The 27868-nt window shown below is 35.8% G+C and overlaps 1 protein-coding gene across 1 annotated transcript in view; it reads left to right on the top strand.

Annotated features, from left to right (window-relative positions):
• Positions 1-26244, top strand: part of GULP1 (GULP, engulfment adaptor PTB domain containing 1) — a gene marked incomplete at its 5' end in the record, with an annotated part of 42024 nt that extends 15780 nt beyond the window's left edge. Inside the window, 4 exons of the mRNA XM_008935368.1 lie at positions 11530-11668; positions 18282-18376; positions 20259-20269; positions 26223-26244. Of these exons, the coding sequence (XP_008933616.1) occupies positions 11530-11668; positions 18282-18376; positions 20259-20269; positions 26223-26244 (267 nt within the window). The remainder of the gene's footprint in view (positions 1-11529; positions 11669-18281; positions 18377-20258; positions 20270-26222) is intronic.
• Positions 26245-27868: the final 1624 nt, after the last annotated feature.

The raw sequence follows: 27868 nt of genomic DNA, 5'->3' as shown, positions 1-27868 counted from the left end.
CTCACTTATGAAGCATTCAGGGAGAGGTAATCAACTTTAATGCTAGATTTAAAATCAATTTAGTCAATTCTTTCATCTTTTATTTTCCTCATTTGGGATGGCAGCTTTTTTATTTTTATTTATGAATATAATCATTAAATGTATCTTTCAATTCAATTAAAAAGGCTTTTAAGTCTCTTATGATAGATACATTGCTTTAAATTAATGAAGAACTTGGAAATTACATTTAGCAAAAAATGTAAAGAAAATTATTAATGGCAAAAAAATAGCCAGTAGCTTGTGATTTATTTTGTCTTTTAAGACAATGATATCTCATTTCTTATTTAAGAGTCAAGATCTAAATTTGTAAATTTGCCAGCCATTGGTAAATTCTCTCCCTAGATGGTGTTTAATTGTTAATTATTATTGGTACAATGAATACACATAGTGCTTAAATAGCACATATGCTACAACAAAATAATATAATTATTCATATTAAAATATTAATTTTAATAATCACGACCAGCTAACAGTTTTCACATATAATTTTATTGTTTTATTTACTCTTTGATCTTTAAAAGGAAACCCACAGACATTTTCTGTCATAAATTTTTGAGTTTCTTTGTGACAAGAATTGCACAAAGAGCCATCTAACAGCCTATTTAATATCTAAATCAATTCTGCCATAAAATACATTTATATAAATGAATAAATAGTGGAACAGGCTGCCCAAAGAATTTGGAGCTTTCTGTACTCTTGGAGATATTCAAAACTTTCCTGGACATGGTCCTCAGCAGTTTTATCTAATTGGATCCTGCTTCATGCAGGAGTCTGGATTAAGCTAGTTGCTTCTTTTTGCAGCCAAAAAAAACCCGCCTCCCAAATCCCAAGAACAATAAAACACCCAACAAACAAACAAACAAAAAAAACCCCACACCAACAAAACCCCAACAACTAAACAAACAAAACCACATTTTTAGGAAAGGGTCTTTGTCAAATCTGGAAGATAATTGTATACACCAGACATTGTCAACATTTGTACCTTACTTAGAGACATTGTGCAAGTAGGTCTGGATGTTGTAAATAAGAGTAAGTACATATAAATGCAACTATTAAGTTGAAAATAAAAGGAGGAATGGTGTGGTGGTGTTATGAAGTTATTTCAGTGCAGGTAAAGGGAAGCATAAATATTTTTAAGATAGTTTGACTCTAATGAAGGGATAATAAGTCCAAGTGCCTGGAATAGCACTGGATGTGATTTGGTGATACCTATCTCTTCTTCTAATAGGTGAGCAACAAATATGTATGAAAGAGGGAACTTGCAATTCATAATTGATTGCCTGTTATAGTTTGCAATTAATTTCATATACTTTGAATACAAATCAACTATCAGTTCAACTCCTGTTAGAAAAAAGCAGAACTGGCACAAAGAATGTTCTCCTCTATTTCCACATAATTTCTGTGATGAAAAAGATCACTTTATTAAAAGAAAAATATTATTTTACTTGGTGAATTTACGTTTACAACTTTTAAGTACTATGCTGTTAATAATATCTCTACTACTGCTGCTGTATGTCTTCAAAATCAGAAAAGAAAAAATAGCAGTTCTATCTTGTGACCATTTTTGTCAGTGAGATTTTTAAATCTCCTGACAGTATTTTGTTAAATACTTAAGTAAAATAGCTTACATAAATGAAGTGGAATATTCAGCATGGGGAATAATACCTCGTCTGAGTCACTTCCTAAGCACTTTTGATTAGATGGGGAAAAGTTGCTTCCCTGCAGATATTCTTTGTGTTATGTGCTATTAACACAGCGTAGTCATTCTCGTGATTTCAAACAGATTTATTAAACTATAAATTTTAGGTTTCCTCATAGCTCTTCTATTCACATTGTTGAATTATAAAGAGATGTCAGTACCATATGAAGGTTTTTACAGACATAGGTGATTTATTTATATTTAGTTAATTTGATACAGCTATGACTCCTTATCTCTTCATCCAGCTGGATGTTCTTCTGTGTGTTGAGGTCTAGGGAGGGATTGTTTAATGATTGATGGAAAGTTTAATCCCTGATACTTGATACCTAATATGATTAAAGTACATGTGCCATGAATTGGCATCACAATAATTATTAAAGGAATGTTGAGTTGCAGGAGCCAGCTACAGATGGTTATAAGTTGCTTCTGTTTATGCTTAAGGAGTTCCTTGGATTTTCATATCTTATTCTTTCCTTTTTGTTCTTGTTTGTTGGTATACTATTTGTACTTGCTTGACATTTGTCAGATGTGCTGAAATGGCTTTCCTGTCTTATAGGCTGTTGACTGTGCTCTTCTTTTAGTGATTAATGCATGGTCACAGAAACACTTTGTAATCAGCAATTGATTTAGCAATTCAGAATTCTACACTAGCAACCTGATTAAATAAGTATAACTCAAAGAAGCAGAAGGTGTTGCAAGGGCCTGTGATGACAGTTCACAGAACATGACAAATAGAAACCTGGAAATCCCAGTGTGTGTGCTACTTCCTCTTCTCCTTCAGTCCCCATCACTCTGGAAGGAGGACCATAAGCCATGTGGTCTAAGCAGGTGTAATTTCAGGGTGACAATGGATGTGTATTTTCCTTCCCCATGAGAGAAGATTTAGGGGGTTTAGTATTTATTGCACCTGCAGTGTGAAACAGTGTTGTTACAGGCAAGAAGTGATGTCACTGTTGTGCTTTATTTGTTATACCAGGCAGGGCAGAATGTCTTTCCCACTTGTCAGTAACTGAGAAAGCATTTATATGCAGTGCTAGTCTTTCATTTCTTTACTCCTGTGTCTTCTTCCTTCTGAAGGTGATTGATTTTGTGTCTTTAATTATTCTAGACACATTAGTCTTCCCATTAATTTTTAATGAAATGAAGTAGATAGAAAATGCCTTCAGAGATTTGCAGTTCAGTTCTTTTTGTATTATTTCACTGACCCTTGACACTGTTGTGTTGGGGATTTTGTTGTTGTTGTTGTTGTTGGTTTGGTTTTTTTTCAAGACATTTCTGCATTTTCTGACAGTGAAGCTAAAGCTTGGGTCTTCTGATTCTCAGACCATTTTCCTGTGAACAGGACCACATTGCATCTCCTGTTTTCACTTCAGCATCAAAAAGACAATAGAATCTGAGAACATCTTTAAACTGTGGATGGATACTTAATATGTACAAAGTTCTAAATGTTTGGCTCATTGCACATTTTAAAACCAATCTAGTCTCAGCACACTTTAATTCTAAGTAGTTACATCCAGACTGATATTTAAACCAAAATTTTATTTTTAGATGTCTGATCTCAGACATCTAAATATTTACAAAGCGTGTTACAGGTGGTGGTGACCTGTCCAAAATCCATCAGTAGTCTAAGAGAAGAAAATGCAAGCAGTGGCTTGTAAGCAGAAAATAATTTTATTTTTTCATGTTTTTCCAGCTGAAACATCTGTTACTAATTATTCTAATTAAATTCTGGTTTAGGCAATAATAATGAATTGGAGTATTAGGGTATTCATTGTAAGACCTCAGTTGCTCTATTTTTAAAGTTCACTCACATGAAAACTGAAAACAATAGTAATAATAATAATAATAAAAAAAATTAGGGATTACTTTTTTCTTTCCAGTTCATAAGTAGTGCGAGTTATAGGCTTGTCTGGGAAGTATAAAGAGAAATGTAATCTAAAACTCCTTTCCTGATTCTTCTTGCTTATGTTGCAGATTTTTTGCAGGCCATGTAAGGGTTGATTTGAGGACTTACTTTAAAATACTGGCAGACTGAAATGGATGCAAACTATATTCATGAATAATGCAATTACGGACCCTTTACATTTTTTCCAATGTGTAAGTGAGTGCAAAGCATTGACAGCAGGAGGCTTCTGCTTTTGACAGATACATTTGCTGTCAAAAATATCTTGTTGCTTGGTTATTAGTATCACTATAAATTTTTTTTCTGTAGCTGTTCTAAATCTAGCCATATGGCCAAATCAACATCAATCAGCTTCAGGCGTTTTTTCTATCACTTACTAAACTGTACAGGAAAAATAAAAGTTCTTTCTGAACCTATAAAAGAAGCCATTAAAAGCAGTGAGATAATAGTTGGAAATGAAAAAAAGACAACTAAGTTGTATAATCAAATTTGTTCACATAAAATGTATTGTGAAAGTTGAACATCAAATTGCCAATCTTCTGCACGCTTCTTCTCTCAGGGTATTGTAAATATTTAGATTTAAGTACACATTCACTAAGTAATAAACTGCTTGGTGATCATTTTTTTCTTCTTTTGAGTTTTTAAGTATACTAGTCTTGCTAAAACTTTAAACAGTCCCTGAAATTTCTATATTTGCCAATGCAGAAGTGTTATGCAATAGAAACTGTCACTTATTTCATTTCCTGAATGGATCTGTCTAGGACATACTATACCAAACTAGGAGTTTCCTTAGAGTAGTTTGCCTTCATAGCTGTGCTTGCATGTGCCATGGGAAATGTTGGCATGGGATGTTCCTTTTGTCTCTGACTCCCTTGCATGTACAGCTAAACTTTCCATTACTCTTCTATCTGTGCTGTTTACTTTTCCTCTCCTTTAGTGGCTTGGCGATACATTAGTCACTGATCATTTTTGCATTTGGTCTCGATTATAGGAGGACAATCTGATTTTCATTTTGTTGTTTGCTTATGATGACACTGCTCATGTTTGTATCACAGTAAGCCTTTGGATGCTACTGCTATGTATAAATCCAGCCTCCAGAGATCAGTGCATGTGCTGGTTCATGTCTTTTTTTGCTATTTATATTGCTAGTGGTGCCTAAGCAGCCTGCCTTTGCTGTCCACACAGCCTTTTTGTGGGTTAACAGATACAGTTATCACCTTCGGTTTTTATAGTCAGCTGAACAGTAAACCATTCTAGGTCACTAAGGTACCTCTGATGAGATAAGAGATATTTTCTAATCTATTTTGGACTTGGCTGTAGTTCATCAGGCATGCCTTCAAGGCTTTGTCTTTGAGCAACATGTTTAAGGAAGTGAAGGAAGTTGTGACAACTGCATGACTCTGAAGTTATATGGAAGAAAACAGGAATATTCTGGAAAATAGCTTAAAAGAGAGAATGATGAAATATGAGAGGCAAAATTGAAAGGCAGCAGAAAAAGGTATTGGAGGAGGCAGCCACAAAAGGGACAGTGTTCTTAACCTCACTAGAAGTATTGTCAAAGTAGTATGTAATGCATATTCCTATCAGGACAGTGTTGCAGAAACCTCTCTATTTTTAAATGCAGCATTAAAGATACTGGTTGATGAGACCATTTATTTTTAAGTTCTTTAATTGTCACCTAGAAGCGTAAGCCACCTGTACTTCATTGCCCTCACTTTAACACACTTGTGAGAAAACCCCTAGGTAAACACTGGAACTTTATACATATTTCAAAAAACAGTTTTGAAATGTGCTTAGGCATGTCACTTGATTCATGTTTCCATTAAGACTGCCAAGTGGGAAAATGCCCATGTTTTTTCTTTGCCTATCTTCTACTCTTTCGGTTTTATAGCATTCTGTATTTAGTTCAGTGAGTACTCCTTCATGACAGTCTAAAATCTATTTGTGATGCTAAAAAAATAAATTGAAATGGCCTATGTCAGATGTGACATTCCTGAAAAAGTACTAAACGAATTGAAGATGTAACAGTTAATTAATGAAACTGCTAATGCTTATGGAGTATTTTATGAATTAATAAATCAATAGATCCTTAATAGTCCCAAATCTCAGGTGGCTTGTAATCAGTGGTGTTACAAGTAACTGCACGATTTCCAGTTCAGGGTCACTCATAGTCCCTGTAACATTCTCTGCAGTTATCCACTGTGACTATTCTGTATATTACCAACTCAGATGTTTGAAGGAAGAAAAACCTTTTCTAATTCAGTAACACACTTACGTGATGCCTACAGGGGTATGATATGGAGGTGGCAATCAGTGTCTTCAGACACCTGGTGGAAACAATTTTGAAGTGATTTCTCAATTAAAAAAAATTCAATCATGCTACATTTTCTAGGAAAATGCAGCCAAATGGTGCATCTTCAGCATCATGCTAAACACAGTGAGTCAAAAATAAATCCTTTAACAGGCGTATAATAACATGTAATTGTAACAGAGATCAAGTCCACTGAACTAGTATATTGATTTCATTAAGAATGATTTCATGTTGTTTTCTTGTGTTTATGAAATGGGGAGCAAATTGGCAAGTAATATATCAACCTGACCAATACTATGTGTTCAATGTTACACAGTGGGAAGCTCAGACAAAATAAAATTGCCATATAAAATGGTGGCTTAATAGATTCCTACTATATTTTTTCTTTTTTATAATTCGGTGTAAGAGTATTTTTTAGAAGTTAGACCAGTTTTAGGCTGTAATTAGAGTAAGGGTCTGTTCCCTTCTCCTCCTACATTTTCTGAACCTGGTGCTATTTCCTACATTTTACAAGCCTTCTGTGCACTCTTTTTGAGATCTTCTAATTATTTTGCATTGCTGAAAACATTTTCCTACTGTACCTTTACTGTTTTGCATTTCAGAACAATCCTTATTTTGTTTGTCTGTGTTTAATATCTTCCAGTGGTTACAATTATGAGATTGTTTTATCCTTATATATGTCTAGCAGCAAGTATTACATGGTACCATTTCCACAGTAGTATTGCAAGTCTTCTGCCTGTAGTCTAGTGATAGTCTTGAAATAATTATCCAAATGCTACGTCTTGTAGGTTTCTATGTCTGTTTCACAATTCCAGCTTGGCGACAGATAAATTCATTGCAATTGCAGGATTTTTCTTTCTCCCCATATGAGGGGAAAATTTTGAATGGAGGGTTTTGTGGTATGCATTTGGTGTTCTCATAAGTATGGCCTTGTCATTAAATTTGGATACATGTACCCTTAACCTGGCTTATCTCTAAAGAAAGTGAAGAAAGGAACTAGGACTTTTTAAGGATTTGCAATGTTTTCTACATAACTCTAAAAAAAAATAGTTTAAAACCTGGTCTGCTGGAGTTATATGAGCTTCTAATGAAATAGTCATGTCATATTGATTGTGGAACAATATATGACAATGTATGACAGTGTATGAAGACAGTAAAAGCAGACTTTAAAATTTTGCTGCACATATCTACCACTGCTTCAGCCTGGGCAAGCCAGAGGGTCTTTTAGGCAAGACACCTACAGCACAGATCCAAATCCTCCCTTCTCAATGTGCAAACTCTTAGCTCTAGCCAAGAAGTTCAATACTTTCTGTTAAGAATCAAAGATGAATCTGTCCTCTAAAGCCTGGTTTTAACTGTCTACAGCTTTTTGCCTCAGATTTTGAGGCAGGGATTACAGCTTTGCGCCAACAGAAAGATTGCTTGTGCATATTTCTTAAACTAAACATTTAAAGACATTTCCTTTTTGCCATTCTTTCCAGAATGAGCCCTAAAGGCTCTTCGTTTCTAATTTTACCTAGAGAAGATCCGTTTCTTTTGAAACTTTTCAGGGTTGCAGATATTTCCCATTCAGGCAAAAAAACCTCAAGAGGTCTTGTTTTTTGTCAAAGTGGACAAAGCCCTCAGCTTCACTCCTGATGCACAATGAATCTTGATTATACAGTTGAACACTGCCCACTGATATGATGCATCTAGGTTCAGGTTCTTGTCTGCCTAGTTCAGGCCAGAACCTTGCAGTTATCATTTTGTCATCTGAAGTGAATACTCTTACCATCTGTACTGTGGTGTGGATATACTCATTTGCCCCTGAGGCTGTTCTGTGGATTTATTAAGAGAGAGAGAATTTTACTAGTCCTCAACACTTCTATTTTCCCAGCAGCAAAGTTTTATTCCATCCTGTAACCTGGGCTGCTGTTGTAGGGCTATAAAGATTCCTGTCCTTTACAACAGTGAGTCTTAGCTTTTGAGATACTCATGGAATATACCAAGTTCCATTAGTCATTTATCTACACAGAAAAGATAGCAGAAGGGTATTATAGACTGTAAATGTTTAGGTTCTCAGATTCTGTAGGTAGGGCAGTGAAACAAAGTCTAATATTAATCATAAGCATTAAAATTCAGGCACTGTGATCTGCTACTGTAAGAAAATTTTAGTTGAGTAATTAAATATGATTTTTAAATATTTATGGGATAAAAATGGTAGGTGTTTCCTGGTTGGGAGAAGGAAAATTCTGACATGTGCTTTCACCACCAGAGTTAACTCTTCTCTTCCCCAGATTCATGCTTCCTTGCTAACGTACATGTGCAGATATGAGATAATGCTGATCTGTTGGTGGATCAACATGTTTGTCAGTGCATCTGATACACCAACTTTTGGAAAGACTCCTGTCTTTATTTTATTTAGTGTAATTACCAAGGAACAAGTCATCTTCCTTTCCAGTTAGTACTGTGTTACCTCTTACTGGGGCATAGTTTAGATTTTGGTTTAAATACTTTCAAGTTCTGTGTCTTGTAACTGTAGCACTGAGCAACAAGTTGCTGACAAACTTTTTTTGAAGTATGAAATACGGTTTGTGTGGTTTTTTTTCTTCTTTCCCTGACATTACCATGTTCTGTTCCTCAGAATGTTTTCTCTTTCTGTGATTCCTTTTCAGCTGCTGCACATAAAGTGTGATAATGATGAACATATGTTTCAAAGACCCTCTACTTTTTTCTGGTGTAACAATGAGGATTCACCTCCTTGTTTAGATATCTCTTCCATTACGCTTACTCCTAGGAGTTCTCCTGACTCCAGACTACCATCTGGATTGTTAATACCACCACCTTCAAAAAGTGGTCTTCCAAAGCCAACCAGTGAATACAGCTGCCCAAGACCTCGTGTAATCCTGCTGTGCAAAAGCTTTTTCTTTTTTTCTTTTTTTTTTTTTTTTTTTTGTTTTGATTTTTTTTACTTTCCTCTGGTGTATTACTTTATATTAAAAATGTGCATTTTGTACAGTGGTTACAGGACAGAGCAGGTGTATCTTGGATTCTCTAGGAATACTCTTAAAATACAGAATTCATGAAGGCTTACTTTTATTTCTACATAGCTTTTTGTTTCCTACGTCCAAAACATAAATTCTTATTTTTTCAACATGTTTAATTTAGTGCATTAATTAATTACCTCTCTGTTATCTGTCAGTCTTCTATTAAAATTCTTTGTATTAAGAATGGCTATTCCAAAAAAAGTTCTAAATTCCAACATCAAGGGCTTTTTCCCCCCATGAACTAATAGAAAAGCGATCAGCCATTAAATACCTTTTTAGCCTACTTTATAAAAACTCTGTGCAAAATGAAGTGTGAAAATTATTCTTAAATATGAAATAGGCATATTGCCTGCTTTTTTGAGAGCAATATGCTTATATTCTCCATTTTTCCTCCATTTGCAAGTAACGTTTGGCTGCATTTGGCAAACATCCTGGCTTTTTGCATGTGTTCGCTAAATAAAAATGCTTCTTGTGCTCATATGTATTCAAAATATATGTATCTTAAAATAACTAAATTATAGTTTTACTTAAACAATAGCTGTATGGGCAGTATTAAAATGGCCAGCAACTTCAACAAAATGGCAGAGTCAAGAAAAGACAGTGTAAAGTTTAGGTTTGCTTGTTTTGCCTAGAAGACTCCTTTAAGACTAAACAAAATACTGTTTATCGAGCTTCTAGGTAGCCATAAACTCCTAGGAAATAAGGAGAATCTATATTAGCATTTACTATGTGCAAGATTCTCTAGGATTATGCATCAATGTTGATGGGACATGTAGGTTAATATATGGCATGCACTTATGCATTAAAAGTGGTGCCACCTTCCTGATGCAGACGAAAACATATCTATAATCTCAGAGTTTTGTTTGGATGAAGAAAGGTATAGGAGATTATTAGGTGTTTACTTTGGGTCAAACACATCTGTTGCTCTGCTTTGAGTGGGGACAGATGTCATCCAGTGATCTCCCTGACTTAACTTACACTGGTTCTCTGCCTGCCCAGTGTTGCCAGGAGGTTAATGCAAGGTCCATGGACACAGTCAGAAGAGCCTCTTGTGCCTAAACACTATGCACTGAAGTCCTTTCAGAAGAGGTGATCTTTGAAATTGTAATGCTAACTTATATTGAAGTCACTAAGAGTTCTGTACGTGTAAAAATCTTAAAAATGAGTTATTTTATGAAGTTAATTCAGCTGTGGTCTTGCCAGGGCATAAGATGACTAAGAGGAGATTTTTTTTAAAAACAGAACAACAACAAAAAAGAAGCAACACATTAAATGTGGATTTTCATTATTTTTTTAATTATTTTTTTCTCAGTACGCTTCAGTATACCTAGATTGAAATTTCCCAGGTTTTTTGAGATACTGGACTGCTCTAAATCATTTTTAATTCAAAATTAAAATACTCAAGGCTCCTAAGAAATAGGAAATGTAGGACTTCAGGAGTCTAGTTTTCTCTTCAAGCAGTGCATTCAGTGCAAGCCTGTAGATGAATGTCCTTTCCTTCTCAGCAGTCACTGAAGCCTCCAGAGAGAAACAGAGATAGTTAGGGGCTACCTGTAGATTTGGCTTAAAAATCTGTAGAATGTGCTGCCAGAGGGCAGCTTCAGTTGCTGCAGCAAAGGCACTAGAGAAAGCAGTATTCTAAAATAAAGTTTAGGTCCATGAAAGTTTCCTGGACACAAAATGTAGGGGCTTTTGTCTTGTCTGAATAATAACATTAACATGCAAACTAGTTTTGCATATATATTTTGCCTTTGGCTTTTTGATCTCAGTTTTAATCTAGATCTTCAGTGCTCAGTTTATTCTAACTAATGCCTTATTTGTGTCCTAAAGTAATGGACTGATGGCAGGAGGAATGAATCATTCAAAAATAAATACGGCTGTAGAACCGTATTAATTGCTGGGCTTGAGGTTTCTTTGCTTATCCAGTATCTTTTTTTAACCCTTCCAAATTCATGGGCCTTACTAATCTTGTCTGTTTAAATTCAGGGATGAAGAGTTTTATTTTGGACCTTAATACTCAGTGTATTGCATGTCGAGGTTGTTACTTCTAAAAAATACATTTGAGGATTTACTGACACCAGGTTTTTTAGGCTGTCAAATAAGTGAGCTTGTAAGGAAGAATTAGTAAACGAGATGTTTGGATTTTGTCTTTTAATTTTAGGTACGTGTTCTGTGCAGTCCAGGGCACAGCAGATTGTTGCTGCAGTATTGCCTTAAATGGGTCTTGTGAACCTATCTGTGTTCATACGTCTGCAATAGAGAACTGCCTCTCACCAGCTTTTTCAGGTTTAACTGGGAGACATTTCTGGCTGTACCCGATGAACTGAAAATGGAAAAGTTACAAAGCTGCTTATGTATTGGGAGAGTTTTAGCATGTCTCAGAGTCTGAACTGCAAATGCCATTTGCTTGGTGTCAGGAGCTGTTTTTTGCATGCTGATGGTTATTTTTAGCTTTTTTGAAAATGTGGCTCTTATCTGCATGCTGGAGAATTCAGTATTGTGAACTTTTTCATGTGAAATATTGCCCTAATATTTATTGTCCTTATTGTAGGCAGGCAGTGTGACACCTAAATCACCCTCCACTGACATCTTTGATATGGTTCCCTTTTCTCCCATATCCCCTCAGTCATCAACACCTACTCGCAATGGTACACAGCCTCCTCCAGTACCCAGTAGATCTACAGAGATCAGTAAGTTTTGTAAAAACTGACCTAATTTTTGCTTACATTATATTTTTTTTAATAAAGCATCTTTAAAGATTTACGTACATTTTGCATGAAAAGCCAAATACAGTTTTTGTAAATCACATTATTTCATTTTTATACCGTCTTCCCAAAAATTGATGTTGCTGCAAGTTACATTATAAACAAGTCTAATTACTTGATGAAACTATTATATAAATGGTTTGAAGGAATTTGTTTGGGAATTTTAACTTGGCCTTTCTTTTACAGTATCTCTTTTGTACTTACTTCAAGAAATACTTTTACTTTGTGTTAGTTCTTTCCTTGTCAAGTCACAGTTGTAGCAGCTGAAGCCTACATTTCTGAGGAAGACAGCAGGTGGAGTAAGTATGATGATGATGATGATGATGCAGAAGGGAGAGCTGAAGAAATTCCTCAAGGTGTAGACCATCTTGGAAGGCTATTTTTAATACTACTTTCCATATAACCTACAGCTTTGCATTTATAGTTGATGAACCTTCTCCAGATCTGTGAACCACTCCTAAAAGATCTTCAAAGGATGATTAACAATAGCAATTTTATTTTCCAAGGGTTTGAAAGCAGCTAGTCTAAGGTTCTTGGCTTCTGTGGAAATCTTTTAGGAGTCAACAAAGTATATATAAAAGCTTTGTAAATCCTCTGGAGGAGAGGAGAGCAGAGTATACACAAGTAATGTTAGAGGCTGTAGAAATATCAGTCTGTGGGTAGTACCTTCTGTTTCTTATGCCTATATTAGTATGGATAAGGATATGGATATGGGTATGTTGCTGCCTCTAGCTGTCTAAAACCACATATGAAGATTTTCTGCCTGTTTTGGGGAATGCTGCTAGTGTGTAGAATTTTCAGGTTTGAAGGAGAGCTGTGCACAATTGTAAAGCTCAAGCTGGTGAACATCTTCCCCAATACCATATAGTATGCACCTTTTGGTTCTATTGCTCAGAATGACTGTCACCCTCTAAAGAGAAAGTAGATGTCAAGGCTATTGAGTCAATTAAAAAAAAAAAATATTTTTTAAGAGAAGGTTTTAAATAAATTTAGCTTAATTTCTGTTGGTTTCTCAAAGGGTATGTTAACAGTATTTAAACTATTCTATTGAGAATCATTAGTATTAATTATTCCTAAATAACTTAAAAGAATATCAGAATATTCTAATAGAATGTTAGGATAGTGTTGCTTTATGGCTTTATAAAAGCAAAAAAACCTCAAAGATAGAAATTGTGGGTAGAAATCTTGCAGGACTCAGTGCTCGATGCCGAGTGGTCTTGAGAATTCCAGCTATGTAGGTTTTTTGTTTAATGAGTGGGTTTTGTAATACAGGAAATGCTATAAATAAGCTGTTTATTCAGTGATATAGACTGTTTAAAGTAGTTGTTTCTTCTGCATTTCATTCATTTGCACTAGATTAGGATGATGTAATACAGATGTGACAGTCAGTGTCTGTTTGTTAGTTCTCTGTGCTCCTCACTGTGTCAGGCTTCAGAGGGAGATTACACAAGTACATCATAGTCTTTATAATTTTGATCCCTGCTCTGTCAGTCTGCATCGTGGTACTTTAGATGTCAAAAATCGTTGCATTCATCAGCTATTAACACACTTTGGCAGCTTTCAAAACTGTCATTTGGTACAGAAGAGGAATATTTTATAATCAAACAAGGACTTACGGTCTTAGATAAGAAAGTTCAGATCTCATAAGAACTCTATTCAAACTCTGTAATGTTAGATCACTATAGTAATGTACAGTAATAGATTGTTTCCTAGGGTTTTAATGCTGCAGTAAAAGCCAGCTGGCATTTCTTTCTCCAATACAAGTCAGATAAGTGGCAACCAAAAGGAGCGGGCAGTTGGAGTCTACCATTTTCTGAGGTCGTCTTTTCATAGTTTTGCATCTGCTTTTTTTTTGTCACTACATTTGAGTGGTTTTTTTCCAATCATTTTGATGTAACTACAGGGTGATTTTGTTGGATTTGATAATTTTTATAAGTTTGACCTTTATCATGTTATTAGTAAAAAAGGAAAAAGATGAAGATCCACCATCTATTTGCTAGTGTCAATGTCACTTGCTCCATTTGTCTAAGAGAGGTTCCTCTGCCTGTTACCTAGGGACAGTACTTGTGCTACTCGAGCAAAATGTACTTCTAACAGCCCAAGTTCACCTCACCTACCAGCTGGCCAGTTTAACAAATCACCCAAGAATAACACCATAGAAGAAAGACAGGTTCCAGTTGCAGGAAACCAGTAACAATACCAGCCACTGTTGATTTCTCCAATGCCAAGAGCTTCAGAGGTGATAAGTGGCACCAGGATGACAGTTCAGTTTTTTGTACAAGGAAATGCATAGAGTTCAGATTTTGCTTTCCAGCTCTTCTTTGGGTATTTTCCCCAGGAAAAAAAAAATAATAATGTGAGTATTTATAAATTATATCTTTTGCTTTGGCTACCTCACAGTATGTAGTTCAAGAAACACAGTATTCTAACACTGTAAGAGTACAACATTCACCTTTTTTCAGATAGATGTTTCTCTCCAAAGCATTTAAGCTTTAGAAAAGGGAGAAGATTCTTGAAATTTGGGGTTCTTATCCAGTGATACACTAATATGTCTTCTCAGTAAATGTCTGCTTACTACTTGGACATATCAGTGGTAGCAGATAGATTGGTTTTACCTGTTTTAAAGGAGAAAATTGCATGATGTTTGGACAGGAAATTGAAAATTGGACAAATATATGGTGTCTCTTTAGGTAACAATCACAAAAAAAGTACAAATCTAGAATTGTATTTCTACTGAAAATGTTGCTGAGAAATATTTAACAGTAAGTTTGCAGTCACCAGCTTGCAGGCTAAACATTCACATTGCAGCCCAGTACAGTAATTGCTTAATTGAACAATAGACCAACGCATAGTTAGTGCAACCAAAACTGCTGTCTTAAAGACCATGCTGCTGCTTCCTTGTGGAGTTAGGCATTGCAAACATTCTTGTAAGTTATCTTAAAGGACAGAAATAATCTATTGATTTTAATTAATTAAAGAAGGAATTAATTTCTGTGTTTCTTGTTGGCACAGCAGTATTGTTGGATCTTGGAAAAGAGCTGAAGTGGAACATTCTCTATCGAATCGTTCAACATTTATTTCAGTCACATGCATCTAGAACAATACAAGGTCACAACTGGCAGATGTAGCAATCTGCTCTGAGATTGTCTTTCCAGAGATATTTAAAAGTCCATTGTAACACTAATGGTGGAGACATTTTTTATGCTGTAACAGTTCCAAAATAAAAAAAAAAAAAATGGAGTAGCTTGCAACTAAAGGAAAGGCTTCCTGGACTTTACTACCTCAGCTTGTGCCAAATATTTTCTTCGGTACTTGTCTTCAGTGTGATTAATTTTTGTGATCACAGCTGCTCCAGGACATCTGGGGAAAGCAAATATCAGCATAATTCTGTGCCTGGATGATAACTAAGGTAAAGAAGATCAGGATGAAAAATGCAGCAGAAAAGCCAAACATTTGTCAATTTGTTTAGTAATTGCTAGGTTTGAGTTTACTACAGCCTGGATGTTGCTACTTTCCAGTATCACATGTTTCTTGTCCTGAATGTCAGGTAGGTCACAGAAACAAGAATTTATTACCTCTTCATGTCTTTCTGCGGTTTGAATTGCAGAGGTAAAACATGATCTTTTCATGGGGTTGAATTTGTTGGTCAATTTCCCAAGCTGTGAATTTATTTCCATCCAGAAAGGACAGGACAGGAGGGAATGGCCTCAAGTTACACCAGGAGAGGTTTAGGTTGGATCTTAGGAAAAACTTCTTCACAGAAAGGGCTTTGAATTGGAATAAGCTGCCCAGGGAAGTGGTGGAATCGCTGTTTTTGGAGGTATTTGAAAGACATGTAAATGTGGTGCTTAGGAACATGGTTTAGTGGTGACCAGGCAGTGCTGGGTTAACGGTTGGACTTGATGATCTTGAAGGTCTCTAACAAGCAAAATGATTCTCTGATTCTACGAATGGAAAAGGGAAAGGAAATTACATATGCTGTTTGAAAGGATTGTGTTTTTAAGGTTTACTGGTTGCTGAGTATCGGAGAAAGAAATGCCTGGCTGTGCTACAATTATTTTGGGGAGTGTGTCCAGCAAGATGTTCTTCTTACAGTTAATCTTCATGCAAATACTCTACCCTGAAATAAAAAATTACTGATTTATCCTATCTCTGTTAAAAACATATTTGATTCTCTACAGGGTTTATTAGGCTTTGTCACTTAGAGTAAGTTACACTCTGATTAATTCTAAAGTCTGCCTTGAATAACAATATAAATGAAGTAATCCTTCACCTAAGGGCAGGTGACATTAAAGGAGATAAAGCTTCTGCCATTCTCCTGCTAATGAGCTCAGAAGTGCTGTCATTAATAAAAGTCCAATAATAAGGCATGAATGAGATAATATCCATAATTGTGTGCAAAATAGTTATTCTCAAGAATAGTGATAAATCATATTTCAGAAAATAAATGCAAAAGTTGTTTTCTGTACTGTTTTTTCCTAAAGACATTCCTTGAATATTTGCTAAGGCTTGGCGTTGTAGGTGGCTGCTTTTAGGTGTCCGACCACACAGAAAGGGTAAAAAGAACCTATGGAGGAGGGGGAAAAAAATTGACTTACATAATGAACAAATAGACTGAGGAGGAACATAATGCATAATCACTTTTTGCCAGGAAGAAGTTAGATAACCAAAGCTGCTGTAGATGCGAAGGTTATATTTGGTAGAAGCATGAGAGCGTGTAAGGACACTGGTCATACTGGAACAGACCCATTTTGGCTGTGAAAGAGGCAAAGGATAAGGTAGATCCTAATTTTTACGTTAGATTATTCTAGTTAGTCTCTTTTGTATGCAGGTGTTCTGCCTCTGCCAGGGAAGACTAGATTATTGGGGTTTTTTGCCTCAAATGGGCTTTTGGAACAAGACTCTCCAATCTGGACCTTTTCCTGGTCCCATGTGACAGTCTGGAGCTGTTTAGCCACAGTTTTTGAAATATGTAATTAATGAAGTTCCTGCTTGTTTTTGTACTTTAATTATGGGAGTGCTGATAGCTGCTAATTATTTAAAATGCCTGTTGTGCAGGCTGATAACACCTAATTGATCAGGTCAAAACCCGTGGAGACGGACATGCACAGTGAGTGTTGAAGAGCCTAGACAAGTAAAAAGCTAAAATTCTGGTTCTGGGAATGTCAAAATAAAGACATCTATTTAACTATATGCACACGCTTCAGCGTTGATAACATGACTGGTAACACTGCAACATGGATTTTGTGTCAAGTAGTCAGTTGTCAGCTTCTGCATCATGGATGTTAAGGATAAAATTTTGTGCCTAACTGGAAAACTAGCTAGTCATTTCAAAGCTATTCATGGCCCCTCTTACTTTCATGTTCTTAAGCTGACATTGTTTTAAGGTAGGTAGTATACTTACCAGGTTTCTTGCTGAGCAACCATGAAAGGTAGGAGATAGGTTATGGTTTTTATAGTCTTTCCACCAATGATGAGACTATAAACCTAGTTCTGTAAATTTTGAAATCCATGTGGCTGGCTTAGCAAAATTAATTTCTTATCCCTTTAGGTCACAACCTAGTGTGGGGTAGAACCATTGGAATGTTGGGACCATTATATGTGGAGAAAAAAGTATTTCCATTATTAAAAAGGAAAAAAACACAGTCACCCAGGAAAAAAAAAACCAAAAAATATTTGAGATGTCAGATGTGAAGGACTAGCATTACACTGTTCTAATGAGAAAAAAAGAAAATGTATTGGAGTTGTTTCTTCCTTGTCCAGACTAAAAAAGAAACAAATAACAAAAACCCCTTGACCACTAGAAAACGTTACGTTTAAGAAACAATAAGAAGCTTTATGGTACTGAAAGAAAAAATTTGCAATCAATCTATTTATGGATCCAGATTGGAATTTGGGAGTCAGTGACCTTTCATGATCCTATGCTTTTTCCATTCTTTCTTGCTTGACTTAATCTTATCCAACATTTTAAAACCCTGACAATGAGTTTCAGTTACTACCAGCTGTGCCTTGAGGAGCTTTATCAAATGAAGGCCTTACCTTCCATCAGTAAGAGTACTTGCAAGGTTGTCCTTAACCTGGTGGTGAGAGCTAGCACACAGAACACATGAAGGCCAGTTTATTTGCAATAAAGCATAATGTTAAGATGAAATTTGACAACTGATGTCCATTTCTTCCCTCCTTCTTTATGAAACTCATTGTACACATCGATTCCAGTAGGAGATACCCTCTTCAAATTGCAGCTTCTTCACATCAAATCCCTAAAATTCTTTTGGAAGGCACAAACATTAATGGAAGCTAAACAGAGGCTTACACAGAAGTTGATGGTGTTCTTGAAAAAATATTTGCGTATTAAACTTTGGAAAACTAATCAAGACGTGGCTTTCAAATTTTTGGATATTAAAAGTTGTGGTTAATCAGTGGCATATCTGGAGGTGCTATTATGCAGCTTATAAGGAGATGTCAGCTGATTTCTTCAGAGCACTGTTGTCATAGCCCATACTTTTGCTCTCAATGACTCACTTTTCTGTTGTTCCAGAGAGAGACCTTTTTGGAGCAGAACCTTTTGACCCTTTTAGCTGTGGAGCAGGAGATTTCCCTCCAGACATTCAGTCCAAACTAGATGAGATGCAGGTAACTACCAAGTTATCAATTACACAGTTTTCTATGACTGTATGCCTGTTCTTAAAATACATGTTTAGAATATTACAAAAATGCACACAGGGGTTGCACACACAAATGCATAGGAAAAAACCTATTTCTGACTATTCTTATTGAAAGTATATCTCATGGTCTTTGGGCTGGATATTGAATTTGCCGGTCCTTACATGGTATTTATACAGACAACTGTACTACTTTAGGGTTTCTCAGCAGTGTAATCAAAATGGATACTGCTAGTCCTGCCTGATAAGGGACTGAGTGAGCTGAAACAGAGAGCTGAGATGAGAGCCCTGTAGATAACACTAATCTTGTTACTCTTCAGTTCCAGCAACCACCCCCATCCCACTATAACTCATTTTTCCCTCAGTGGCATGTCTGATTTTTCATAGTATTGGCATAGGCAAAGTGTGTGTTTAAGGGGCAATGACAATATTCTGCTGCTTTTAAAAACTTTAAAAAACATTTGACCGTGCCACTCTGGCACAAGTAAACTACTGAGAATTGTTTGAAAAATTTTGAACTGGTGTGCCTTTATCAAAAAATGTTGGTTCGGAAACAGTCAGCAGTATCTGTCTCGTTATTGCCCCAAATTTTGAAGCAATTTGAGAAGAAAGCATTCAAGTTTTGGAACAAATTACTCTCTTCAGTCAGACTTTCCAAACTGCTAGCTCCTTGCCAGCTTGCTTATCTGGATTTTTTTCAGCAGCTTGACAGCAAATTGGAAAGCGGAAAATACTGGGGACTTGAATTTCTAGGATCCTGACCCCTCAGCTGAAAGTGTTCCCAGGGCTTCCATCTCTCTTGTGTATCAAGAGCCCACAGAGTCCAAGAGAGCTAGGTCTTGGGCTCCTTCACTTCGTCCTTGCCTGGACAGCAACAGAAATAGTTCAAAATGGCTGATATCAGAGTTAAATACCTTTTAGTTTTCCTGAGAGAGATGGTTGGTTGGTTTGTTTGTTTTAAATTTCTGTTCAGTGTGAAATTGCCACTGGCATACTCTGCGAAGTAGGAAATTTAGGTTCTTACCTATACTCTGGCCAATATAATTTCAGATAGCATCCAAAAGCCAAAATAGGCTTCTTTGTGATTCCTTTAAAAATGTTTGTGCTTTGTGACTGCTGTAATGTTATTACCAAGCCCTTTAGCACAAAATACAAATCCTTCAGCACTTCACATTGATACAGATTAATATTTCCATTGTCTACAGCCCATTTTGGGAAAAAGTATGCTGTAGCATCTGTGGCTACCAGGAGGTATCCTATGAAAATATCTATATGTCACACACTGGGAGTTCTTAATACAGGAAATGTTTTGACAAAATTTTGTATTGTTAGCATATAAGGCTGCAAAATGGTATCACCTCATAAATTGTGGAAATGTTTATCAAAGATTTTTGAAGTCATAAAATTAAAACTTCCTATAATTCATCGTATTCTCTTATCCTAAAAATGCAAACAAACAGCCAGTAACAAAATCCCCAAACATTATGTTATTGCACAGAATATTACATTGGTCGGGTATTTGCCCTGCATATACAGGTTTCATCTTTTACATCTTTTTTGTATGCTTTGTAAATTAGTCTCACAATTAGAGTGTCTAGCGTATTGATGTTAGCATACCCTAACATTTTAACTGAAAAATAATCCATGGGTCTTCATGTAGGCACAGAACTTGTTCATGTGTAATCCTGTTTAGGAGTCTAAAGCTGACAAGGTGTGAAAAAAAATAGTATTCTAACTTTGACCAAAACAAAAGCTACATGCAGTTATTTTACTAGGTAACATGTGCAAAACAGACTGAAACATGTTTTTCCTAATATCTTCTTTTATCTTCTTGTGCTTTCCTGGGTGCCTAGCGTCAGCGATGGTTGGTATATCATATTTTAATAATGGTATTTAAAGCATTTACAATCAAAATGTGCTTGTGTTCATGTCTGATGCTTCTATTTTTATGTATATGTGTGTACATTATATATAAACTTTTAAAATTTATATATATACACATGACTCTAAGTCAGGGCCATTTCAGTTTTTAGCTGATTTTAGTTTTCTTTAGTCTGTCTTATCAGCTGCTAATACTAAGCCTTCATTGTTATTGTTTTTTGTTTTCCATGTATACTAGTGAAATCTCCAGTTTTCAGTATCAGATTGTCAATATTGAAATCATTTAAGCAAATATTTTAATATGTTGGGTTTTGCTAGTCCAGTCACATTTGTGATTTGTGATCTTGTGGTTTTAGTTGGAAATAATTAATTAAAAACTTGCAATGAGCAGAAGATAGCTGTGCTAGAGCTTGATAACTGTTAGATATGCAGCCTGTAAGAAGCAAGGTGAAACAGATGCTACAGAAGGTAAAAGCACAGAACATGTAATGTGCTTTGGGATGTCTAACATTAAGAAATAGATAAGAAAAATGTGTAGGCTTCTTTCCTTCTCTGGAATGCATGTTGAAGGAATCAGTTATCTTCACATTGTGGAAGTATAGCACGAGGTTCAGTAAAAATATATCCCGTTAAATGTGGAAAGGTAAGTTGTTTGTGAACACATCTCATAGTTAAAAATTTTAAACCACGTGTGCCTTGGAAGGTGATGTGTCAGCAAAGTGGGGGGTGAAAATACAGAAGAGGCGTTGGAGAACACACTCTTAAGTAGCAGATCCTTTGCATCCAAGATTCTGAACTTAATAAGAACAGATAAAGTTCCCTGCCCTCTAGGGGAACATTTTTATGTTCAAACTTGTGTCAGGATCCAAATTTCACACTTAAGCTCCTTCTATTCCATTTTCTCAGTCCAATCTCTGTTGATCTTTTTGGAGAGTTCCAAAGTCAAACATGTGCTGAGATGTGACTTTTACAGCTCAGGCCTCTCTCTGATGGTGATCCAACCTCCCATTTCCCCCCACCCTTATGCTGAAACATATTTTCATCTTCTCCATTTTCACTGTATCCAGACATTAATAAAATGAATCTATTTTCCCAGAAATCTTGCAGTGAGAGGAAGTTTCCCTGGATTATGAATCATACCAGCAACAGCTGCTATAATTTGTTACAATCTCAAGGTAGTTAATGTCATAAAGCTTCCAGGAGCTGCAAGCCATTCTCCCTGCATGCCCTGAAGCAGTCAGTAGGCTTGTCATCTTTTCATCTGAAATAAGTTATGTTCAGCCCTCTAAATTATCTTCTCGGAGACATGTAAATTTATCATTGGTTCATTGGGTTTGTGCTGACTTAATCTCATTGAGTGAAGTCACTGTGAAGTGATAAGTGAGTTAACCTCAGAGCCATAAGGTTGACTTTGGCAAATTCATCTTCTAAGAAGATGGAAGCTCTGTCTTTTACAGTCTTTAACCAGAATAGCTCATGTCTTATCATAGACACACAAAAAAGTAGGGATTTTGGAAGAGGAGTTGGTCTTGGGTTACTTTCTGTAGTGAAAAGAAGCTTTGCTCCTCTCTTTAAGATACCAGTTGTATCCTTTAGTACAGTACCATTATTTTTCTGGGTAAATGAGATGTTCAATCCTTGTGTTAAAATGCCTTTAAAGTAAAAAAGATATTTGACACAGCTTGGGTCATCATGGGGATATAAACACAGAAGCAAGGCACAATATATGTACACTTCATAGCCCTTCCTCTTCCCACTTCTGTCCACTACCAGGGGATGGCCTTTTTCTACAGTCTCTGAAAATCAGCAGATTTGAGAGATTTTTCTGACCACGTGAGGAATTACTGTTTCCTGAACCTTTAAAGTACAGGAAGCTGTAGGACACATGGTTTTTAATGAGCAGGCAGTGTGTTATACTAAGAGCACATGTTATTAGAAGCTGAAATGTCTGGATTTCACAAGGCAAAATATTTTAAATGCTGCATATTAAAATTAATGATGTATTTTTTTAATACATGTAGTATGTAATATGTGCCAAGTGCTGACAATATATGTCATTTTTAAAGAAAAAATATTCTGCCCAACACGCTAATCAACTTTATTGGAAAAAAAAAAGATAAAACAAGTCATAATTTATAATCATCTTAGTCACTCCAAATGACTTCATTATTATTACAGCTGCAAATGCTGGAGTTTGGAGTGGAAAGGGTGGTAGGCATATGCTTGTGTCATGGATGCATGGATTTTCTCCCAAGTAGCAAGTGATAGGACAAGAGGAAGTGGCCTCAAGTTGCACCAGGGGGAGTTTAGATTAGAAATTAGGAATAATGTCCTCACTGAAAGGGTTGTTAAGCAATGGAACAGGTTGCCCAGGGAACTGATAAAGTCACCATCCCTGGAGGTATTTAAAAGATGTGTGGGTGAGGTGCTGAGGGACATGGCTTAGTGGTGGGTTAGTGGTTGGGCTTCATGGTTTTAAAGGTCTTTTCCAAGCAAAACAAATCTATGATTCTACTACAGTAATCATACAGCAGCTTCAAGTAGGAGCCATAGGACTTGAGAGACATTCAGGTGTATATATAAACTGTATTCCTGAGAGCAGACATGGAGGTTCTCATGTGAGAACTACAGCAGAGGATACAAATTCTATTTTCTGCATTAGTCACAGTTCAACTCAGTCTGGACATAAAGGAGAACCTTTTATTAAAAACGTGTCTTCCCATAGCTTGCCTGACTTGGAGATTCCAAAAATTACTTAAAAATTTGGAGTTATTTTGCAAAACTTGAGAGATTAGGAATGGAGGTGGGTGTAGGAGCTCCAAAGTCTGTGCTTTCCTGATCTTTGGAGATTTGATTGCAGTCACTTTGCCAGAGTCTACTGCAGAGGGATGTTCTGATTTTTTTTTTTTCCTCTCTTGAGGGCTGCATTTAATTTAATGGGACTATTGGTTGAGAGAATACAGATTTCTTTGGTTTATACTCCTATGTGCTTTATAGCACACTTAAATATTTATGAAGGAAAAAAATCTGGATTTTGCATTCTTCTAAAACCTGAAGAATGCCCAGATGGCCATCTAGGTTGCCTTGATGTCCTCTTTACATTGTTGGGCTTTTTTTGACTCTGTGGTTGGCATGGAAGTTTGACCCTACTTATAACTATAATATGTGACACTCAATGATAGTGATTTTTGTGTGATTTAACAGGTGGATGTTGAAATGTCATATTCCTGTTACAGAAAGCTAGGTGCATGAGCTATTTTTAAGTATGCATGTGTTAACACAGCAGTTCCTGGCACTAAAGTAGTATTTTACCTCCTTATTAATTCTATCTGTAATAGAAACTAGCCTCTCAGGTTTGCAACTGATAACAGCACCTGGCAACCACATCACTATTTTCTTCTAGATCAGACAATAGTTCATTATAGTAATAAAGTTAAAAGGCTTTTAAAATAATTATGATACATATAATGCAGCAATCTCTTAATGGATTAACATTGTTCACATTGCAAATATGTGCAAATGCAATTGTTTTAAATGCAGAATGTCACAGTTTAGGAGGAGGACTAAATGGGGGGGCTGTGGTGTGAAGTTACAGAAGGAAAGATCAAGGAAACCATTCTTCAAGAAATTAGAAAAAGTTCAAAGCAAAGTCATAGCAAACTCAAGGTAAGTGATAGGTGACAAAATACCTTTGTATGGGGTAAAACAAAAACTGAAAAAACACCATATGTTCAACATAAGAGCAGTGAGATGTGTACGTTTTCAAAATGCATCATCTGATCTGCTCTTAGCTAGCCAGAAGGGGAGCACTGGGAGTGCAGCTACCTAAGAGACTGACAAGCAGTGCTTAAATGTGTAGAAGAAAGGTAAAAGGGTGCAGGACGTTCATGGGATGCATGTTCCATGAAGGACTTTCTGGATTTGCTGAGAATGAAGCTGGTTGTCATTAAACCAGTTGCTGTGGCTGTTCTGCTCTTGCATCTCTCAAGCATCCTCAGGTTGAAGCACAACCTATCCCTTCTGCAACCTCAAAACTGGAAGTAGCCTTTAAACACTTTAAAAGATGAACATTTCAGATTCACTGTAACTGCAGGGTTTACAATTTAAAAGGCTACACTGTAGAGTTAATTCCATGAATTCTCAGCCTGTGTAAGCAGTCCTCCTCTGAGTGCTGTTACATCAATTAATAGCATCCTTTGGGTAAATTAACAATGTCTGTTTATAACAGGATGTGTTTGACTTGGAACTTCAGATAATGTTTGCTTGAAATATCTTTTGCACTGAGTTCTCTTCCTGTTAGCCCTTGAAAAAATACAGAGAGAAGAAATAAAGTCAAATACACCAGTAAGTTTTAGCAGCACAATGTCATCCAGGGAGGGCAAACTGCACAGCTGGAGAAGGTTTACACCACAGTACTACTACTAGCTCATCATTTCATAGTATAGATCTGTCTTTAGGAAACTGCAAATTTTACTTGGAAAATCTCAGATCATTTAGTAACGATTGCCAGGAAGTTTATTTTCCTCCTCAGCATTACATTTCTGATGGCAGTAGCTGGTGGGGTTATTAAATACTCATATGCTTTTAAAATGAATGCTAGCCTGTGGTTTAAATTTGTTTCCAATGAAGCTGGTTTGCCTTGGGAATCATCTTTTAATACCAGAAGGTATGCTCTCGAGGTACTGCTGTGCAATATGAGAAAAGCTTTGAGTTTATGCCTAATCCAAATACAGACTGCTTTACAAAAGGATTTAGTTTTTTTACAAGGTGTTTGCTTCATGAAAGCACATCTTATTGATTTCATAGCATGCAATCAGCATTCTCTAAATGACCTGTATGTTAAGACAACACTGAACAGAACATTGTGACACCTGCCACTGGAATTGATTTCTCATGGCATTTTTCTTCAGAGCTCCTGTTTTCAATTCCTTTTAGCTTTACGGTACTAACCGACTGAAATTTTCCTGACTCAAAGGTGACTTTTCTCTTGAAGGTCATGCCACAATTACTCCACTTCTTTTAAAGCAAAAAGAAATGAAAACAAGAGCACTTTCCCTATATTAAAAGTGCTACTGTTATTTTAGAACTGGTGCAAGCTAAGTACATTTTGTAAACCAAACACAGGTACTTGTAGAATTAGTTTCTTTTCAGCAGAGGGAGTGGTAGCATCTGGCTTATAACCATTTTTGTGTTTCTACTAATCAAATGAATGTGAATAAAAAGGGGAATTTTACTCTAAACTTTGTGCTTTGTAAAAACCGTTGTATTGTCTTTCACTGAGCTACATGCCTTTGAAATGCAGTTTGTTTATTTATAATAGAGCAAGTATGAATTTATTTGCATTTTTAGTAAAACTCAGATGACAATAGGCTGTAAAGCATGAACCTGTCAATCTAACTGCACAGGGAGCAGTTCAGAACAAACCTCTGAGATGTGTTTGAGTGCTACAATTTTTGTTGGGCTAATTCTAAGATAAGGGATTACTGAATGTCGGAGACACTTGGTATTTGTAACAATATCCATGACTTCTCTGAATCCTTAAAGTGTAAATATAATCAGCTCTGCTCATATAATCCTAATCTTTCCTGCTTAGAAATCATGTTGAATTTTACTTAGGAACAACATGGTGTAAGTCAAGCTTGTCTGTTTTTCTGTCAACCTAAGTATATGAATATTCAATATTTTTTTCTGTCTTGTCTTCATTTATATACGTAATGTATTTCATTTGTTGTTTGAGATACATCCTTTTAGAAGTTAACCGTTAAGACATTAAAAACTGGCTGACCAAATAATGTAAATGTGTTTGAATTCACTCTGAAGTATCCTTATGGTTTATCTGCCTAAAGATAAGCTCAAATGTAGCTGTTTTTAGGAAAAGAGCTTAATCCTTCAGAAATTACTTTCCTTTTAATTAACTATGTCTTGTTTCGTTGCAGGAGGGGTTCAAAATGGGATTAACTCTTGAAGGCACAGTATTTTGTCTTGATCCACTAGACAGCAGGTGCTGATGCCAAGAAATGTGAAATTCCTACACAGTGGTTTTGGTTTTTTTTTTTTTAATCCTGAACACGTGTTCACAGATATCCATGTGCCAAAAAAAATTGCTTTTCTCAACCTGTAAACTCTTGTGAGGTTTGCTTCTGTAAAAATCCAACTTAGTTCCAGTATTTCCCTGTACAAATGTAAAAAGTTGTATTTGTTTATGAAATATGAATTAAATTACTCTGTTGTGTTTCTTTCTCTCACCTTTTGGCCCAAGTTTACTATGCTTTATGATTATTAGCCTGGAGAAGTTCTTCAGAAAGCTCACACATACCTCTCTCTGTTTGCAGATGTGCAAGCATGATTTTTACCTTATACTTTACCTGTCAGCATTTTGAAATTGTGCTTTTAAGCCATTATTTCATAATCAAGCAGTAAAAAGATTAATATCAAGTACAAAGAGTTCAAATTGCAGCGAAAAAGCATAAAATGCTAACTATCAATATATGCTTAAAAAGTAAATCTGGATGCTGTGTAATTGATTTCCATTACTCTGTATGGTTACTATGCTGTATATATGTTATTAGTTTATAAAATCCAGAAGATTTTAGGTCCTTAATTCCTGTTTCAGAAACTAACAAATCAGTAGTATCCTAATTAGCATTTAATGAGCATAGAAGAACTGATAAATTGCAGAATGGACAAAGTAACTGCCTTTTGTTTTGATATTTTATAGCTGAACTGTAAAGGATATAATTTGATATTCATTACATGTTAACCATAACTTAAAAAAGAAGATCATGGGCTTGCATTTACTTAGGAATTTAAAGAATTTTGTGTATAAGGAGACACTCCCTTTACCGGGGTCAATTCTGTAACTTGCTGTCAACAGCTGGGTCTTTACAGTCAGCCTCTGTTGAGTATTATTTTCACTGCCTGCTTTCATGTTCTATGTCTTATTATAATTTCGAAGCTTGCTGCAAGAATTCAATACAAGTTAGTAGGCCCTTCATACCCACTGGTTGTTCATGTTGCACTGCACACCAAATTTAGCAGTTACGAGTTGAATGCTGACCTCTCTATGCATACCCCTCATTAATCTTAACATAAGCAATAAAATACCATACTAAATCTATTTCATAAAATTATTATCGTTAGAGATTTGATGCCCAAACTCCACTAGTTCAATTCAAAAACTTTAAAATTCTAATATTTTCTATTCAAAATACGTAGATGTGGGAAAAGAACCCCAAATTTTCAGATTTTTTTTTTCATATTTTATTTCCTTTTTCATTAGAGGAAAAAAAAAAAAAGATTAGATATCTTTTTGTGGTACTTAGTTTTATCCTTAATAATTACAGTTTACACCAAAAATATATTTTTCCAAATTCATCATCATGTGTATATCTTTATGCCTTGTTCAGCAAAGTACTTCTGTATATGCCTTTGAAGTCCACTGAAATGAATGGAATTATTCCTTTGCTGAGTTTGACACATGCTCAGGTACCTTGCTGAATGGGGGCCTCAGTGTCCTACACTACATTAGTCTTCCTCTCTCTTATTCTGTGTTCAACACTCATATAGAGTATTATATATAAAT

Source organism: Merops nubicus, unplaced genomic scaffold (assembly GCF_000691845.1).
Source record: "Merops nubicus isolate BGI_N331 unplaced genomic scaffold, ASM69184v1 scaffold21392, whole genome shotgun sequence".
Taxonomy (NCBI): Eukaryota; Metazoa; Chordata; class Aves; order Coraciiformes; family Meropidae; genus Merops; species Merops nubicus.
Note: the sequence above shows the minus strand (reverse complement) of the source record. Positions and strands in the feature narration are given on the sequence as shown.